General features: G+C 39.9%; 1 protein-coding gene across 2 annotated transcripts in view; it reads left to right on the forward strand.

Moving 5' to 3' along the window:
- The window catches only part of LOC145443175 (uncharacterized), a 132,498-nt gene that overhangs the window by 40,929 nt on the left and 71,438 nt on the right, over positions 1–20,131 (forward strand). For both annotated transcript variants that reach the window (XM_080321167.1, XM_080321166.1), the window contains exons 22-35: positions 2,730–2,879; positions 4,090–4,231; positions 4,700–4,824; positions 5,344–5,548; positions 6,963–7,156; positions 7,778–7,940; positions 9,186–9,306; positions 10,561–10,724; positions 12,333–12,375; positions 14,099–14,265; positions 15,405–15,588; positions 17,547–17,686; positions 18,891–19,015; positions 19,287–19,362. In XM_080321167.1, the coding sequence (XP_080177293.1) occupies positions 2,730–2,879; positions 4,090–4,231; positions 4,700–4,824; positions 5,344–5,548; positions 6,963–7,156; positions 7,778–7,940; positions 9,186–9,306; positions 10,561–10,724; positions 12,333–12,375; positions 14,099–14,265; positions 15,405–15,588; positions 17,547–17,686; positions 18,891–19,015; positions 19,287–19,362 (1,999 nt within the window). The remainder of the gene's footprint in view (positions 1–2,729; positions 2,880–4,089; positions 4,232–4,699; positions 4,825–5,343; positions 5,549–6,962; positions 7,157–7,777; positions 7,941–9,185; positions 9,307–10,560; positions 10,725–12,332; positions 12,376–14,098; positions 14,266–15,404; positions 15,589–17,546; positions 17,687–18,890; positions 19,016–19,286; positions 19,363–20,131) is intronic.

Here is a 20,131-nt window from a genome sequence, read left to right on the forward strand (position 1 = left end):
ATTTTCCATGTATAATCCGCAAAATTTTCACGATTTTTTGCCCTAAAATCGGGGGGTGCGTATTATACATGGGAACAACACGCTTGAAAAAAATCTCCCTCGATAAAAACTTGAAATCACACCTTTCTTCATGTTTGTTTCCAATCGCGCATCAATTTCAGCCATCGTGCCAAGTATTTCGTATTGTCAGTGTAACGCGCTACAAATTAGCAAAAGCGTGTTGCCAATTAACGGGAGTCGTCTGCACAGCACGCGATCTCCTGCTGAGTTGGTTTGCCGTTTGTACGCGAGCGAAATTTGGTCACTAATAGACACTCGCGCGCGGCAATTCTCGCCAATTCATCGCGTCAACGACAGGCCCGAACAATCGCATATGCAATTTATACATATACAAGAGGCCATGTGCGCAAGATATAATCGCTTGCGTAATTACTAATCAGTCGCATCTGCAACAGACCTGTTGCGCATGACATAACCGTTAACCTAGGCGCAATTACATCTGTACTAGGCATCGTGCGCAATATGTCGGTTCGTTGGCCTAAACTCGCCGCCGGCCTCGCAGGCTTTGGCTGCTATCTACTATCGTTTAAAGACAATCCCGCTGATTGTATAATGATTACCGTAGCGATCGTTGTGTAATGATTGTTCAAGAGTGACATCGCAAAACAGAATGACATCGTGTACGAAATCGGAACTATTCATGTACTGAAATGCAGGGTGCGTACTATACATGGGCACAGGCTTTTTCCCAGAATTTACATGCTATTTAAGGGGTGCGCATTATACATGGGGGCGTACTATACTTGTAAAATTACGGTACTCACTTTTCAAAGCTCACAACTAGGGCTAGAACTAGAACTATTCCCTTTTCAAAACTCTCAACTAGAACTAGAACTAGAACTACTCACTTTTCAAGACAGTCAACTAGAACTAGAACTACTCACCCCTTAAAGTCTACAACTAGAACTAGGAATACTGGATTTTCAAAATGCACATCTAGAACTACAGCTAGAACTACCGTAATTTTCCATGTATAATCCGCAAAATTTTCACGATTTTTTGCCCTAAAATCGGGGGGTGCGTATTATACATGGGAACAACACGCTTGAAAAAAATCTCCCTCGATGAAAAAAACTTGAAATCACACCTTTCTTCATGTTTGTTTTGAATCGCGTATCAATTTCAGCCATCATGCCCAGTAATTCGTATTGTCAGTGGAATGCGCTACAAATTAGCAAAAAGCGTGTTGCCAATTAACGGGAGTCGTCTGCACTGCACGCAATCTCCTGCCGAGTCGGTTTGCCGTTTGCACGTGAGCGAAATTAGGTCATTCATTGATTACTGAACGCACGCGCGGCAATCCTCGCTAATTCGTCGACAGGCCAAAATATAATCGCTTGCATAATCAGTCGCACCTCCAACAGGCGTGGTGTGCACGACATAACCGTTGGCCTGAGCAATCGCATCTGACCTCGTGCGCAAGATGTCGCGTCGCCGGCCTCGCAGGCTTTGGCTATCATATTAGCTATCGTATAGAGCAGTGGTTCCCAACGTGGGCAATATCGCCACCCAGGGGGCGATTTGGCGGTCTAGGGGGGCGAAAATGACGAAGGGGGCGACAGGGGGGCGAAAATGGACAAAGGGGGCGATGGGGGGCAAAAATAGCGAAGGGGGCGTTAGGGGGGCGATAACGCGCCAAATCGGCTGACCTTTTTTTTTTTTTTAGTCAACCCACACTGAAATTTAGTTACAAAAGTGTGTAAAATTAGACATCGTGCCGAAAATTTGACCTCTTTTTTTTTTTTCAGTCAACCCGCCGGTGACTACAGTTAGTATGCCCAATTTTCGGTACACAAAATTTGGGGGGCGATGATCGCTGTTGACCTTGAAAAGGGGGCGATGGGGCGAAAAAGGTTGGGAACCACTGGTATAGAGGCAATACCGTTACTTGTATAATGATTAGCAATCGCATCTGTAATAGGCCTTGTGCGCAAGACGTCGTGTCGCTGGCCTGAACTATCGCGACGCCAGCCTCGCAGGCTTTGGCTACTCTCTACTATCGTTTAGAGACAATGCAGTTAATAGCATAATGATTAGCGATGGTTATGTCATGATTGTTCGACAGTGACATCGCAAAACCGAACGACATCATGTACTAAAACACAGCTATTCATGTACTGCGAATGCAGGGTGCGTACTATACATGGTACAGGCTTTTTCCCAGAATTTGCATGCCATTTTAAGGGTGCGTATTATACATGAGGGCGTACTATGCTTGGAAAATTACGGTACTCGATTTTCCAAACTCACAACTGGAACTAGAAATATAACTATTGACTTTTCTAAACTCGCAACTAGAACTAGAATACTCATCTTTTAAAGTCTGCAACTAGAACTAGAACTACTGGATTTTCCAAATGCACAGCTAGAACTAAAACTGGAACTGCTCACTTTTCACAACTCACAAATAGAAATAGAACCACTTACTTTTCAATACTTGCAAATAGAAATAGAACTAACGACCGTGACTAACTAACTAAACCACTACTAAATGGCAACAAATAATACGAATTACTGAAATGCAAATAAGTTGAGAAATATTGGAGATAGAATCAGTATTTCAAAAGGATGGGATTTCCAGATTAAAATTGGAACTACAACTACAACTGCATGCCTGGGTTTGACCTAGATATTACTGCGAACTGATAGCGATCGGTTTTGAATTCCAGCGATCCTAACGTGCCGGATCATTCGTTCTGCCGGAACCCAGACGGTGATCTCAAAGGCCCTTGGTGCTGGACTGGTAACGTCGTCAAAGAGTATTGCGATTACATACAAAAGTGTCAAGTACGCTGTTCCACGCCACCAGTACCCATTGGGTAAGCGTTGAGATTCAATTCATATACATTAGGGCTGTTCAAAAATAACTTTTTTTTCCCGGATTCCAGCCATTCACTGATTAAATTGTCAGGTTACCCTAAAAAACGCGGCACACCCAATTGGATTCAATTCTAACAAGTATACAAGTATACGACTCTGCAGATCCAATTAAAATTTTTAATTTATCAGGTAAAATTTTAGAAAAAAATTTTCAAATTTTTCTGCCAACCCCATGAAATTGTTGAGCTGTCTTCAAAGATGATGCAAAACAAATTTGAATCAATTCCGACCAGTAGAATCAGAGTTATGTGAGTTTTTCGAAGGATTATCATCGACAAACTCAAATAACTCTGCTTCTACTGGTCGGAATTGACTCAAATTTGTGTTGCATCGTCTTTGAAGACAGCTCAACAATTTCATGGGATTGGCAGAAAAATTTCAATTGGATCTGCAGAGTCCTATACTTGTATGCTTGTTAGAATTGAACCAAATTGGGTGTGCAGCGTTTTGATGAATCCGTTATTACGAGTAATCCGAATTCCATTCTTGGTTTGAGCTTTAAAATCGAAATCTGGATCAAAATCTCTGTCTAATCTGAGACATCTAGTCCAGTGTTGCAAATTTTCAGGGTTGTAACCAATTCACAAGGTTCCGAGTCACAAGTCAATCTCAGTGTTATCGTGATGACTCGAGTCAAGTCGAGTCATTTTCAATTCCCCACCGAGTCAAGTCAGCTAGTCGAGGGTCAAGTCCGAGTCGTATTGTTATTACTTGAGTCCAAGCCATCATGTTTACTGATCAGTTTTCAGTTCAATCCGGCTTAACCGTCTTTGTTAAACTCTGCTCGAGTGATATAGAATGGCCCATATTCGTAATATAGTAATTTACCTCAGTGTTAACAGTTTCTGGCCTTATTTTCCAAGTATCAGGACTGATGGACGAAATACCAATCATGTGGTGACTTTACTATCCTTAGAAGTAACAATAAAATGTCTGTCTTGCCCTTCCTAGTCTCGAGTCATGCACAATAACTCGAGTACAAGTCGAGTCAATACAAAAATTGATGCAGGTCGAGCCAATTTACACATTTTTCAAAAATGACTCGAGTCAAGTCGAGTCACCAAATAATCCCGACTCGAGTCATTACAACCCTGCAAATTTTGTACCAAAATCACTTTGCCCACCCACGCATTGTAATGCATGTTTCAGAGGGAGCATTGGACATTTGGAGTACCTTCATGGAGGTCCGAATTATGCTAACGGCTCTAAAGTGTCGTACTCTTGTGACGTGAATCGCAAAAGAAATCGCGAGTTAGCGCCGGAGGAAGACTTTGATATGATCTGCGCTGATGTGAGTTATTAATTTTTGCGAGTGATTAAAAGATATTTCAGTGGATTTTATAACCAATGGTGCTCGGCTACTGGACATGAAATCGAAATGGCGTGGGAAACTTTAGGAGTTGAAATATGTAGTTTAACCACGATGACTCGGACTCGACCTGTTGCTTCCTGACTTGGACTCGGACTTGACTCGGTGGTGCATTGAAAATGACTCGACTCAAGACTGTAAAAGGGAAATTGACTTGCGACTTGGTTACAAACCTGTATTGCACCCAAATTCGGTTATTGTTTTGTTTGTTATTGATTTGCATGGCAGACAAATAAAGAGTCTCATTTAGCAAAGCATAAAGAGTTTCATTCCTCTGTTGGTCTCGGTTTTAAACAGCTTGCTATGCACCCTACCCATTCTTTGTGCTTCAGCAAACTCAAGCTGTAAAGTGTGGCCACTGATATGGTATATTGTGCGTGACTTTTCTAGGGCGAATGGGTTGGTACTATGATCGCGTGCGATTTCAAATACTGCATGACTCCGGAACACGGCATCAACAACAGCTTTGCACAAGCTGGAAAGAAGATACTATACGGTGATTCATATGCATACAGGTACGGACTTCTATATTTTAGACCAGGGTCGTGTCATCTTTTTGAGAAGCAAGCCAGATATAAATTATAAATAAAAAAAATAAACACACCAGACTTGTACAAAAACTTGATGTTTAAAAATCCGTAACCAATTAATTAAAAGACAACCAGATTCAATTTAAAAGCAACTCATTAAGTTTGGTTTCTGGATTCAGACCGGCTTTCCACACGAACATTTGTGCAACAAAATTAGCGGAGAATCAGACAGACAGGACTGCCAGAATTTGAAATGCACAGCTAGAATTAGGACTAGTCACTTCTCAAAATATGAATCTGGAACTAACACCAGAATTACTTGCTTTTCAAAATCTGCAACTAGAACTAGACCTAGAACTACACTAAAAACAAGAAGAGACTTCACCGTCGACCAACACGATAGGTAATTTGTACAAGTCTGCAGCACACACTGTCTGAGACAAGTCAGGCGAATACTGTTTCTTGCGTTTTCAAAAAGCAAATTATGTTCTATTCACTACTCAGATGCTACGAGGGCTACATGTTTTCGACTGGCCGGGCGTCCTTGACTTTGACCTGCAGTGAAGATGAGACATGGTCCACCGCTGAGCTGCCTGCCGAAAATTATTTGCTGGATCGTAATAACATAAGTAGCGAAGAGATATCGCGTATCGCTTGCCACAGTCCGTGCCCAGACGGGTTTGACGCGGTTTCGGACTGGTGTGTTTCTGTAAGTATTGGTCAAATTTGGAATATATCAATCTTGCTTTCAAGACTACATTCATTGCGGTATAATTTTGTCGACTTCAAGATATTTCCTGTACCCCTTATCAAGAGTTAACTGCACTATCACACCATATAGACGGAGTTTCAGATTGAATGATATACTCATATTGAAATAAACCTGGTATTTTCTGCTGGCACTCGTCAGGGGTAATCCTCAGCAACTAGTAGAGAAATGAAAAGAACATTATATATCAACAATCGTATTACCAGTGACATTATATTTTGTGATGCGATTGTTGATGTACAATATTCTTTCCAAATCTCTGCTAATTGCAGACGATTACCCCTGACGAGTGTCTGCCGAAAATATCCGGGTTCATAACAATATGAGTATACTATTCAATTACGTATCGGAGTTCTGTACCTACAAGAAGCTCTTCAAAGTTTTGAAAGAAAATCAATTTGGCAGAGTATGGCGTAATTATGTAATTTTACAATGAACGCTTCACCAAGTCAGCTGTACCAGTAACGAGAATTGGATACTAGAAAATGTTCAACTTCTCCAAATTAAAGTAGAATTTGATGTATAGGTACACTGTTTTTTCCATACTAAACTAGAATTAGAATTGTAGCTGTATAGGTTTTTATCAGCTACTGTCTTTTTCCAAAGTAAGTTAGATTTAAAATTATAGGTACACATCTTTTTGCAAATTGGCTTACAATTGAATGACTGAATTCCAGGGTTGCAATGACTCGAGTCCTGACTCGACCCAAGTCACCGTTTTCTCATAACTCGACTTGACTGGAGTGGTTTTCTCTAAATACGGAAATGACTCGACTTGACTCAAGTCAATTTGTGTATTGACTCGACTTGGACTCGAGTCATTGCGCATGACTCAGAACAAGTCATATGACTCGAGTCTCAGACGACCAAGACCGACATTTCATTGTAATTTCAAAGAATAGTAAAGTAACCACAATGTTGGTATTTCGCCCGTTGGTCCTGGTACTTGAAAACGCAACCAGAAACTGTTAAAATAGTTAAGAAAATTACGATATTTTAAATGCGAACCATTCGGTATGATCAGACAGAGTGATCAAAAGTGTTTTCAACAACAATTTAACTGGAAACTCAGCGGTCAACGCAATGACTTGGACTCGGACTTGACTTGGTGGTGTATTAAAAATGACTCGACTTGGCTACAAAAGTGAGATGGACTGCACAGCAAGCTTGGCTGTAGCATTTTCAGGGAAACAAGAAATTAGCTTGGAACTAGACTGATAGCATAGAAGCATATTAGATTGGAATTTGATTATCGGGATTCGTTCTATTCAGAGCACTTAGGCAAATAGAGTAATCTAGTATTTCATGTTAACCTCTGGATATCCTATTGATACCAACTTTGAAATCTTTCCAGATACAACGTTCAGACTCCGGGGTTCCGGTGCACGACACCGAGTTGACATGCGAGGAAGGCTACCAGGCGCCAATAGAAGCCGGCATGAACCCCCATCTCGGACCCCACGCTAGGAAAAGTTTGAAAGGGAAAATCTTACTGACAGGGTCCAAGGTCGCGTCTGAGCGCCGTGCTCTCGGACCAGATCCATTCGTGTAAGTGTCGACATGATTCGGGCAACGTGAATATTTTCAGCTTTCTAAATTAGATTGGATTGATAGCTGCACCATTTTTCCAAATTAGATTACAATTAGAATTACAGACTTCAAATGTAAATTCCAAAATTGAGCTAAATTCTGGATTAAAAATTAAACAAAAATCACGTTCAGTTCCTAATGAATTGAAATTAGAACAAAGAATCATTTATTAGATTAGAATTAGAAAGACTGACTTCTATTGAAAACTTTAAAATGGAATTGAATTCTGAATTAAAATTGAATACAACACAAATCCAGTTTCAGTTCATATAAAATCACGTTTTTTTTTCAAATTAGATTAGAATTTGACTTATAGCTACACTATTTTTTCCAAATTGGATTAGAATTAGAATTACTGAATTAGCGAAAATTTGGAAATTTTCACCAAAACCAGACATTATGTTAGAATTCAAATTGGAATAAATATGCCATAACTACACGTCGGGTCAATTTTCATTTCTGCAAGTAATTCGAGCCGCGATATTTGTCCTGAAGTTTTACCGATGCTAAAAAAAAATTGAGAACACCTCTTCTGGAGCGTATGTCAAATTAATTTTCCTATTTTTCGCCACGCCACAGATCCGCAATGACAGATTCGAATATACCCGACGATACATTTTTCCACGCCACTTTTTACATCAAGACCGTGTCTAAGTATCCCATACCGGGTGACGCAGACGAAGACTACTTATGTTTGCAACCGAGGGTTAGCCCCACTAATCCTTTGGATGTCTTCACTGAGGTATGAAAAATTTGTTGTTAGGGCTTGGCAAAATCGAGTAATTGAAATTGATCCATGCTACCAATCAGAATTGCATGTAGGAGTGCAATTCAACCATTCAACTATTCAGGCCTTGAAAAATGTGTAAAAGCTTGTCCACTTTAGCAATGAAGAGCGCATGTTATGGTGGACTATTCAAATACTATGTGGTGATATGTTGTATGTTTCTTTCAAACACTTGATGTCGTTTTTTTATTGCTTGGTACCTTTCCGAAATGTATTTATAGTTTGTATTTTGTCCCGTACTAGTTGTTTGTGGTGTCATATTGGCCTTTAGTATAGGTTAATCTATTTTCCTTTGTGCTCAATTCAGATTGTTGATGTCCAATGTTCTTTCAATTTCGTAGGCTTACTAGATGCTGACGATTACCCCTGACGAGTGTCAGCACAAATTATTCAGGTTTATTTCAATACCAATATACTATTCAAATGTGTATTGAAGTTCTGTAAGTTCAAGGGCGGCGATCATAAAGTTCGACATAATAATGAGTGGAATATCTCGTTCATCAAGATATAACCACCCAGGATTAAGGAAACCTGTCGATCGCTTCGAAGTTGATCGAGTTACATTATATTATCATGATTTAACAAAACTGGAGAAATTGTACAAGTACACTGCGTAAAATTCCTACGCAGAAAAATTTCCGATCATAACAGTAACAATTATTTGCTAGGTAATGGGTTCTATCAGCAATCGAGCAATCAACGAATTATGCACACACCATTTCAGGTCAATATATCTTAGCTATGCTCTATAATTTTTGTGTCAGTGTGCTTTACTAATTGGACACGACTTTCATTTCACATTGATGATAATTTTGCCTTTTACAATCTCAGTCTTTTATCCGCAGCGTGCCGTTTCATTTCAAAACTTGGCAACAGACAGCCAACAAAGCGTTTTTTGACGTGATGCAACACATAACATCGCACACAGCAATAACTTGATTGGCAACTTTGGACTCCTCAGGTATTCATCACGTCTGACCTTAACTGAGATTATGCTGATTAGCAGTTTTGAATCAGACAATTGGCATTCTCCCTGGTCCGCTATTTTAGGCCACGATTAGTAGTTTTTAATCACTCGGTTAGCATTCTGCCGGATCAGTCAACTTGATGATCTCCGCCCTAAGAGTCTATTCAGATATCTCTGCTCACATTTTGAAAATAGATTCGTATATGCTATTGAATAAATAATTGCTTTTACAGATGGCTCGATGTCCCGATGATGAGATTCGTCCTAACAATTTTTTCTTCCGTTGGGCAACGCCGAGACATTTGCTGCACATGGCGTCGCAAAAGTGTTTGACCTTGCTGACTTCGATCGCGGGTTAGTCGATCGTCGTACCTATGAGTATGTTGCGTCAGATTCTTGTGCATTTTTGCTGGATCTACTTTTCAAATTAGGGAAGTAATTTTTGCTTGCTAGTGATATCATTTAAATAGATGATGACGCAACGGTGTGAATATTACTCAAGTGGAAGTAGTTATTTCTTCTTCTAACAGATTTGTGAAAATTACTGAGATTTCAAAGTTCGCGACTAGAACTAGCATCAACTGAACAGCTAGAACTAAAACTGGAGCTACTCAAAAAGTAGTAATTAGTTGACTGACTCAGATCAGGGCACTCCGATCATTGTGCCCAGCCATGCTTGTTACTGATCACTAGGGTAAATATTTTTTAACATTACGAAAAAAATGTTAAAACTGTGTCAAATTGTAGTGTTAGGTCCAAAAATTGTTTACCGAGTCAAAATTTTGTTTGCAACCAGCATTTCGTTTGTACCTATATGTTTGCACTGTCAGTGAACTTATCATTTGACATTTTACATCTTGTAGCCGTCTTTATTGGCCTACCGTTGTAGACGACCCGTTGTCTACTTTATCGTTTTGAATGATAAACGGTCAAAAAAAGCAAATAGGTTGCCATGGTGTTATGCTCAACATACCGCAATATCCCAACTGCAGCAAGACTGCATGGGCATTGCATGGTACTCATATCTAGAAGCGCATGATGAAAAATTGTGATGTAGACAACATTGTCAGAATGAAGCAACACGGGCTGTCACCAGCAGTGTACGCACAACTTGATTGTTGTCGGCCAACAAATGCTGCTGTTGAGCGTTCTTTCTCCGTTCTTGGCAAACTACTTAGTAAGGTCAGACACTTTCTACCCGAGAATGTAGGAAAGTATCTTTCGTCGTATTTCATCAAATTTAAATTATTTCTGCCATAACGCTTGATGTAACTACTGGAATTCTTCATAGGTCCAGATTTTGTTTGAATGAAGTTTTTCATGTAAAAATTTATCAGTTTTCAAGTCAGACCAAACTACTTCGTAAGGACAGACAGCTCCAACCAGAAATGAAGATATGTAGTAGGCCTACAATTCTAACATTATGTGCAAAAACGTCTAATTTACAAACACGTGGGCAAAATTTTGTCGAAATTAGGTTTCTTAAGGTCAAAAAACGTCAAAATTTTGATTTTTTAGCTCAAAATCTTCCATTTGTTGAGTGTATAAAAATCGCCCCTCTGCTGATCTATGTCGATAAGTCTGGCACGCGTACTTCACCATTCGCAGGTGAGACAGCGGGTTTCAAACCTTGCGACTGGACTGACACCGATCAGACGTGGACCTGCAACAGCGGTTCTTTGTACAATCACGATCGATCGCGATATCTTCATATGCATGATCCTGATGCGACTAGGACTTATTATTGGCTGTCGGAAACGATATTGTACAGCGTAAGTGCGGGCGCAGTATTGGTTGGAAGAAATTTGATATCGGCATAATGTGGAATCGATGAGCTCATATAGGAAACTTTAAAGTTGTGTGTTTTCTTTTAGTGTGGTCGGATCGCGGATTGAAGAAGTCGCGAGTTTTGATTTTTGAAATTCAACGTTTAGCCTATAATGCAGGATTGTATCACAGTTCTACTGTAGTAATGATACTAATTATAGTGAAATGCCAGCAATCCAGTTTTAATTTCATTTCTGATTTTTCTGGAAATGCTACAGTAGAACTGATGGTGCCAAATGCTGATTCTATCTCCAATGTGACTTAGGTCAATTACAATTCAGTAATGTCGCTAGTTCTTGTTCTAGTTAGGTATGGTATGTTTGAAATGTATTAGTTTTTGTAAGTCTGAAGGTCTGGTCTTACAATTCTTTTCAAATGTATTCACTGTATGTTCACAAACTCAATTTGAAACGCTGAATTTCAGTTGTTTTCCAAAAAAGCAACCATTACTAGAAATTTCGAACATTCATGTAAAACTACCATTACCGTACTACAGCCTTTCTATTACTTCGTTTCCATGCTCGGCCGACGGTCGGCCGAAAGGCCATGACGCATGCGTTGTACATGTCGGCCGTGTTTCCATGAGCAGACGTAACCCAACCGTGACTTGGCCGAACTAGGTGGGCGAAGCGATCGCGATGACGTTTTTGGCTTACTTACTCAGTAACAATTTCATAATAATCAGAAGATTGCGATAAATGACTCGGTAGGAATGAGCCGAAAAGACTTGTAGCGGTCATTCAATCAAACAACCCGCTTTGACCTTGAACACTAAATGCATCCAACATGTAAAATGGTCACGATGAACCAATTCCTTAAAACTAACAGAAGATACAATAAGAAGGATAAAAGATGAAAATTGGTGGCATATCGTAGTATGTGGGGGATATAGATATGGGATATCGTGGTCCAATAATTTCGAGCACAGAATAGTAACTTCTCCAGTAGTCTACCGGTACTACTGTTTCGTCGTCATGATTCAGACATGAACGACTGAACGTCCAGTGTCCTGTCGATGATTTGCTTACCAGGGGAATGTGAATAAGTTCACCTAGTTTGTGGTCAAGCGGTATAGTTTGTATTGTATCCATGCACCATAGAACGCAAACCTTCGAATTGTGGCAGCAGCGTATGTGATCAGATCGCGAAGATTTCGGTAGCCTACGGGTAATTCGTAGCAGTACCGGTACTACTAAATTCCGTTGCGATCATAATTCTTGGTTTCTCAAGGCGTCCAAGATCCGTCCGGAGTGCAGCCATGGTTAATTTGATACGAAAAGTGTATTGTAAGTAGCGAATACCAATTAGCTAATCGAAGACCTAGCGCAAGCATGGCCGAAGGGCTAAGCCGAAGGATTTACTAGATGGCCGACGAGTCGGCCGACGTGGGTGTGCATCACAGTAAATGCGCAACAAAATTCTCTCGTTCGTCGGCCGAGTCTCTCGAAAATGGGCCCATCGGCCGAGCATGGAAACGAAGTATATGAGTTTATCAATCATTTACCGCAGACCACAATGCTGTATTCATTGATTTTGTTTCGTTTCTATTTTAGCTCGGAGTAAAAGTCAACGCTCTGAGATCATATCATTATCCAGGTAATGGTAATTGAATTTACTATAGCCAGAGTTGTGATGACTCGAGTCATGGCTGGATTCGTGTGGGGATTTTTTGCTGACTCGACCTGACTCGAGTCATTTTCTCAGCATGGAAAATAACTCAACCCTACTTGAGTCAATCTGTGTATGGACTCGACTTAGACTCGAGTCATTACGCATGACTCGAGCCAAGTCATATCACTCGAGACTCAGACGGCCATGACCGACATTTCATTGTGATCTCGAAGAATAGTAAAGTCACCACACTATTGGAATTTCATCTATTGGTACTGGTACTTGGAAATGCGACCAAAAACTGTTAAAAGAGAGAAAAATTAGTATATTATGAATGCGAAGCAGCTGTAAAAAGTGGGTTTAACAATACTTTAACTAGAAACTGACATGGACTCAGACTCGACCCGCAGCTCACTGACTTGGTTTCTCGCTTGACTCGATGGTTAATTGAAAATGTCTCAACTTAACTCAAGTCAACTAAAAAAGCGAGATTGACTTGTGACTCGCAACCTTGTGACTTGATTACAACCCAGTAAAGTGCGGCTGTGAGGAACAGTAGCCATAATTCTTAGTCAGGACTAGTTAACGGTTACGTTTAGTTGGGATCAGGAGTGTTCTTGATTTTTCTGTTGCTAGATAAAACCCGTCCACACGTCAGAAATAATTCACTAATATTTTGTATTGTTGTTTTCGGTAATTTATAACCTAATGTGTTCCTCTTAACCTTTCCCGTGTACTGCTACAACATTTGGATAATGGATTTGTAATAAAATATATTAAAACCAAAAGCTAGTTTGGCTGAGACTCTTCAGGGGCAATCTTTCGGCAGATTTTGAAAATTTGAATATGACTGCGTTACATACAACCAATTATGCCATCACAGCTACAAATATTTTTATACATTTTCATTATAAAAATGCACATTAAAATTCTGCTTACCCAAAAATACTGTTAGTTGATTTTAATATTGTTACATGACAGAAACCTAATAATTCCTACATTTTGAGTTTACCTGAAATGCGCTTTTGACGAGATTTGGTAACAAAGGCTTCCGTGAATAAATTAACAATACAAGGTTATTGTTTCATGTAATTCGGAAATTGAAGTTGTATCTAAATACGCAAAATTGGTTTGTGCCAGCAGAGGAATTCTTGTACCATCTAAAGATCGTACATTGAGTACATAGCTTGCTTTGTGCATGGATTGTTTGAATTTCATGCTAGCTATATCATATTTTGTGATACGATTGCTGATATACTATTGAATAGTATATTCATATTGAAATAAACCCGAATATTTTCGGCTGACTCTCGTCAGGGGTAATCGTCAGCCGAGTGTCAGCCGAAAATATTTGGGATTATTTCAATACGAATATACTATTCAATTGTATATTAAAGTTGTGTACCTCCAAGAAGCTCTTCGATTGTTGATAGGCAATGTTAGTTTAAATTCTCAACTAGTTGCTGACGATTCCCCTTGACGACATATTCGGAATCATGTCAATATGAATATATTATTCAATTGTATATTAATGTTGTGTACTTCCAAGAATATTCAATTCTAAAATTGAGTGATCTGAATGACTTTGGGAATTGTAACTAGAATATAGAAGCGGTGTTCCCCACAAACCTTACTTTATCAGGCGTTTTCAATATGGAATTAACTGTGTGCCAATATTATTCCTACTTGATCGCTAATCCATGTTCAGAAATGAAATTGTGCGATAGCGAACTGAGACCGCGAGACAGTATCTATTCCGTGTCCTGCGGGGTTGGGAACAAGGATTTGTGTGACAGCGACACCCTGGCTGACGGTAACGCTTGCAAAGTGAACGATGGAGCCAGTTTGTCGCGAGCGGATTTCACATCGTGGGCAGTGTGTATAGACTTTTTTATTTTTAAATACGCAGATTGCGTTTTTATTTCACTCTGTAATGTGATGTGGAGATGATCTCTGTGTGAGGGTTAGGGCCAAAATGCAGCACCTGAGTAATTCGATTCAGAATCGGATAGTAAGCTTTGAGTTGAATATTTGAGCATCACTCATTATCATGTCAAGACAATCTGAATATGTACCTTTCTTGCGACTACAAACAATATAATGCCAGTTGTGTATCTTCAGCCATACTTATTTCATTGCACTTAGGGATTGTGCTGTGTGTTGATCATGACTTTACAAAAATGTCATTTCCCTTAACGTGTAGTCTTGTATTGCGTGTTTTGTGTCCTACGATATAACTAAGAGAGTTTTTACGGCTTCCATAGTATGAAATTAAATTTGCACAAATTGAATTATCCATTTCGTTCGTCCAGAATAGAAAGGGCCTATGTCACATTTCATAGTTTTGAGAAAATTCAATTTAAAGATTCTACATATTCCTTATTGAAAGATCTCAAAGCCTTTTCTGTTATTAGTTCTTTCATCCTTCTCCTTGTCAATCAACTTACTTTGGGAACAAATGTCCATTTTCAAATCAATCGGCATGACGGGTTTTTCCTCCCCGAATGGACATAGGCCATGAATAATGCTCACTACTATACTGGGACATAGGCCCAAAGAAATAGAATACACTAGGCCCGATTTTGACATAAATCTCCTGACTGAACATCTTCTGTTGAACGCGGTATCTAAACCACCTTGTCATGTACGACATATTTCCTTCATAACATCGGCTAACAGCTATATTAAGTTTGATCTCTGTGTGACTGCTGGAGCGTGAAGTTTTTGTGGAAATTTCAATATATTGCAGGTCCATTACGGTGGCGTTCCGAAGAAATCGGCTGCGGCCTAAAATTTTTTTTTGTTTTGCCCTTCAATTTGAGACATCATCATTTTTAGAGTGCAGTGCCCCTTTAAGTATACATTGCAGATATGCACCTCTAAGAGTCTTTTCTGAATTTTAATTTTGGCGTTTCACGTTCTTTCCACTTTCTCGAGGTTATTAGCATTTTAAATCAGCGTGGCTACTACCAACAGGATTTCAGCTCATGTCATTCCACGATTTTCGCATGCAGGGTAAGCCGTGCGAATGCGGACGTATCAGGGCCGAGCGGACGTCGATATCCGGCTGTGGTCACGTGAGCTGTTTGGCTAAAAGCCAGCAAATTTGGTGCAAACGGAAGACTCATCCCGTGCCGTGGATTACGCTGCTAAGCAACAGCATGTACTGTTTGGCTGTGGACGTTGCGTCTAATAAAGGTATGTGGTTCATTGATGGGTTGACATGCAATTCGTGCCTGACAGATTCAATTCCTAGCAAATTTTGAGAATTCGAGCACCACTTGTTATGACGTCATACAAACAATAATGAGCAGGGCTAAGCAAAATCGAGTACCACGGTGCATTGGTTCTGGATCGAGTTTATTAAGTCAATCTCCCTTTTATAGTTTTGTCTTGAGTCATCTTCAATTCACCACCGAGTCAAGTCCGAGTCCAAGTCTTTGAACAGCGGGTCGAGTCCGAGTCATGGTATTATGACTCGAGTCCGAGTCCAAGTCATTGTGTTGACCGCTCCGTTTCCAGTTAAAATTTTGTTGAACCCACTTTTTATAACTCTGGTGATGTCGAATGGTTCACATTTATATATACTAATTTTCCTCACTTTTAGCAGTTTCTGATCGCATTTTCAAGTACCAGTACCAATAGACGGAATACCAACAGTGTGGTCACTTTGCTATTCTTCGAAATAACAATGAAAATAATGTCGGTCTTGGCCATCTGAGTCTCGAGTCATATGACTTGGTTCGAGTCATGCGCATTGACTTGAGTCGAGTTGAGTCATCAGAAAATCGCGACTTGAGTCGAGTCATGAATCTCGTCAGTACAACCCTGCATTGTACTTTGTGACAATGATATGGGTTGATCACGACTTAGTATATACTTTTTACTAACGTGCGTAGCTTGATTGTACCACATGTTTCGTTTGCAGCGATACCACCAATCGAATTTTACAGCCTTCTACAGTGGAAAATAGTATAGAAACTATAATTCTCTCCCAAGGTTGTATGGACTCGAGTCATGAATCGACTCGAATCCGACTTGAGTCGCTATTTTTTGGTTGCTCAACTTGACTCGAGTCAGTTTTTCAAATGCGTCAAATGATTTGACTCGAGTCAATATCTGTATTGACTTGACTTGCACTTGAGTCATTGACATGTGACTCGAGACTAGGACGGCCAAGACCGACATTTCATTGTAACTTCGAAGAATAGTAAAGTCACCACACTATTGAGATTTCGTCTATCACTCCTCATACTTTGGAAATAGGGCCAGAAACTGTTAAGACTGAAGGAAATTTTTATGGCATGAATGCGAGCTATTGTATATCACTCGAGCAGAGTTAAAAAAGTGGGTTGAAACAGATTGAACTGAAAACTGAACACCGAACGGTGAGCATAATAACTTGGACTCGGACTCGAGTCAAAACACTATGATTCGGACTCGACCCTCTACTAGCTGACTCGAACTCGGACATGACTCGTCGTGAATTAAAAATGACTCGACCAAACTCGAGTCGAAACTATAAGATGAGAATGACTTTTGAGTCGGAACCTTGTGATTTGGGTACAACGCTTTTCTCGCCCATGTATAATTTGAATTTAATTTTTAATGGCAAGGAGCGTATAATTTGAGTACTCAAAAATTCATTTCCCACTACTCGAGTCGATTCGTTAGAATTAATATTCAATTCGGTTTCGATTGCCCAAATCATAGCGCCAAGCATGAGTAATGGCGTAGAAAGACCAAGCACTCATCCTTTTTGTGTAAATACACCTAGTTGAATGTTTGCAAAATAATGTTGATTCATTTTTGATATAATTAATATCAAATTTTTATGAACTGATGCTGATGGGGAAAACTGAGAACATTTTCACAGCTGTATTTTGTTTTGTAGCTTTGACTCTTTACCACTCTCTTACTTCCTTATCGCTGGAGTTGTGCTAAATTTACCGGGTATGGCCCTGGTTATGTCGTTGCTTCGACAGAGTGCCCTGGACTACCACCTAAACTCAAGCTTTCTATATTTGCGTTAACAAAATTCAGCACGATATTGGCATTCAATCTCACAACACCTCGTTGGAATAAACTTTTTATTGGCTGTTGATTTATCCTACGTTTCAAGAGATGGATGGATTTCTAGCAGCTATTTATTTCAGTTGTTGAAGTGCCGTGCGATATGCCCGTGTTCGGAAAAGCTTGCGTCACCAGATCTCGTTTCTCTTGTTACGGACCGACGTTGCATCTCGATCATGGATACGTGAAAGACACAAAACCTGACGTGCTGACTTTGCTTTATGTAAGCTATTATTTACACTGCTTTGTTCAACATAATCTGACTAATTTAGTGCCAAATCTACTTGAAGATACGCATGAGTGGTAACTGTAGTTTTCGTCGGGTCTCAAGCAGGGTTGTAACCGAGTCACAATGTTCCGAGTCACAAGTCGATCTCAGTTTTATAGTTTTGACTCGAGTCAAGTCGAGTCATTTTCAATTCATCACCGAGTCAAGTGCGAGTCATCATCGAGCAGAGGTTCGAATGCGAGTCATGGTATTATGACTCAAGTCGAGTTGAAGTCATTGTGTTGACTGCCCAGTTTCCAGTTAAAGGCTGGTTAAATCCACTTTTTGTAACTCTGTTTGGTGACATCGAATGGTTCGCATTTATAATATACTAATTTTCCTCATTTTTAGCAGTTTCTGGTCGCATTTTCAAGTACCAGTACCAATAGACGAAATCCAAATAGTGTGATTACTTTACTATTCCTCGAAATTACAATGAAAGGTCGGTCTTGGCCGTCTGAGTCCCGAGTCATATGACTTGGTTCGAGTCATGCGCAATGACTCGAGTCCAAGTCGAGTCAATGCACAAATTGACTCGAGTCGAGTCATTTCCGTAATTTGAGAAAATGACTCCAGTCAAGTCGAGTCATCTGAAAAACGTGACTTGAATCGAGTCATGACTCGAGTCATTACAACCCTGGTCTCAAGTAGGAATAGAAGTAGGTTTTGCTTTTGAATACAAGTAAGTTTTTAAATGCGCAAAATGACTCGACTCAAATTAATTGCACTCGAGTCATTCTGCATGACTCAAGACTAGGACGGCCAAGACAGACATTTCATTGCAACTTCAAACATTAGTAAAGTCACCACGTGATTGGTGTTTCGTCTGTCAGTTCATATGTTTGAAAAATACAGCCTGAAACTGTTAAGAGTGAGGAAAATAACGAAATTATGAATTGGAGCCATTCTATATCACTTGAGCAGAATTGACAAAAACTGATTGAACTCTAAACCAAGCAATGAAACATAATGACTTGGACTCGTACTCGACTCGGTGGTGAATTGAAAATGACTCGACTTTACTCAGAATCGACTTGACAAACCCTGATAATAAGTCATGGAATTCATTTGTATTCCTAACAATCTTTGAGACGACTGATTCTACTGAGGAAACAGGTTACAGTATTTTGAATGAATTTGATTCTTAAAATCATTACAGGAACCGTTATATCCGATTGGTGGTTCCGTATCGTATGTGTGTGACGACGGATACCTCTTTGCGGACGGCAGCATGAGCAAAGAGCTGACTTGCCAAAATAACAGGCTTTGGACGAAACCCACTGGGTAAGTTCCAGTACATTGCTACTGATTATATTTGTGCGTATATTAATCAAATACTACTATGTCATTGTCTTTAAACTGGGTAATTTTGATTGAAATCGGAGTTCAAGCTTTTACAGGCCGCTTGCTGATCACATTATCTTCATTTTCCGTCAGTAGGCTACTGGTAACAAGAATATGGATTTCTCCAGTTTTTTCGTACGATATCAATTCATGTATTGTCCCAATATCGTTTCGTTACTGATAAGACGACTGCCGGTATTTTATATTTCAGACATTTCGAGTGCATACTGGCGACTTGCACCGTTCCAGCGCAACCCGTCAATGCCGACAAAATAGCAGTTCCCACGGTAATCCTGTAGCTGTTATGGAATGCACAGTTTAATTTTTGTTTATAATATACGGGTAGCAGACGGTTTCATTTTGAACCGTTGGAGATAGGTACTTCTTTTACTAATAGGAGGTCCAATTACGAATGAAATTAAATCGACAACAGCTTGTCATTTAACTAAATTGGCTCAAGCTCACCACCCTTTATGGCCTTGGCCGGGTTTGAAAGATGTAAATTTAAGTTCTGTAGTATAAATTCATGTCGCTTTCAAGAATCGGCTCAAATGTATAGGCGATTTACATAGAAAAATCCAGGGTTGTGAACAAGTAGCAAGGTTCCGAGTTGCAAGTCAATCTCACTTTTATAGTTTTGACTCGAGTCAAGTCGAGTTATTTTCAATTCACCACCGAGTCAAGTCTGAGTCCAAGTCATCGAGCAGAGGTTCGAGTCCGATTCATGGTATTATGACTGAGTCCGAGTCCAAGTCATTGTGTTGACTGCTCAGTTTCCAGTTGAAGTCTTGTTAAACCCACTTTTATAACTCTGTTTGGTGATATCGAATGGTTCGCATTTATGATATACGAATTTTCCTCACTTTTAGCAGTTTCTGGTCGCATTTTCAAGTACCAGTAACAATAAACGAAATCCTGTGCTTCGAAATTACAATGAAATGTCGGTCTCGGCCGTCTGAGTCTCGAGTCCTATGACTTGGTTCAAGTCATGGGCGATGACTCGAGTCCAAGCCGAGTCAATGTACAAATTGACTCGAGCCGATTCGAGTCATTTCC

This window comes from Botryllus schlosseri, chromosome 7, assembly GCF_051294905.1.
Source record: "Botryllus schlosseri isolate E-star chromosome 7, Bs_hap1, whole genome shotgun sequence".
Taxonomy (NCBI): domain Eukaryota; kingdom Metazoa; phylum Chordata; class Ascidiacea; order Stolidobranchia; family Styelidae; genus Botryllus; species Botryllus schlosseri.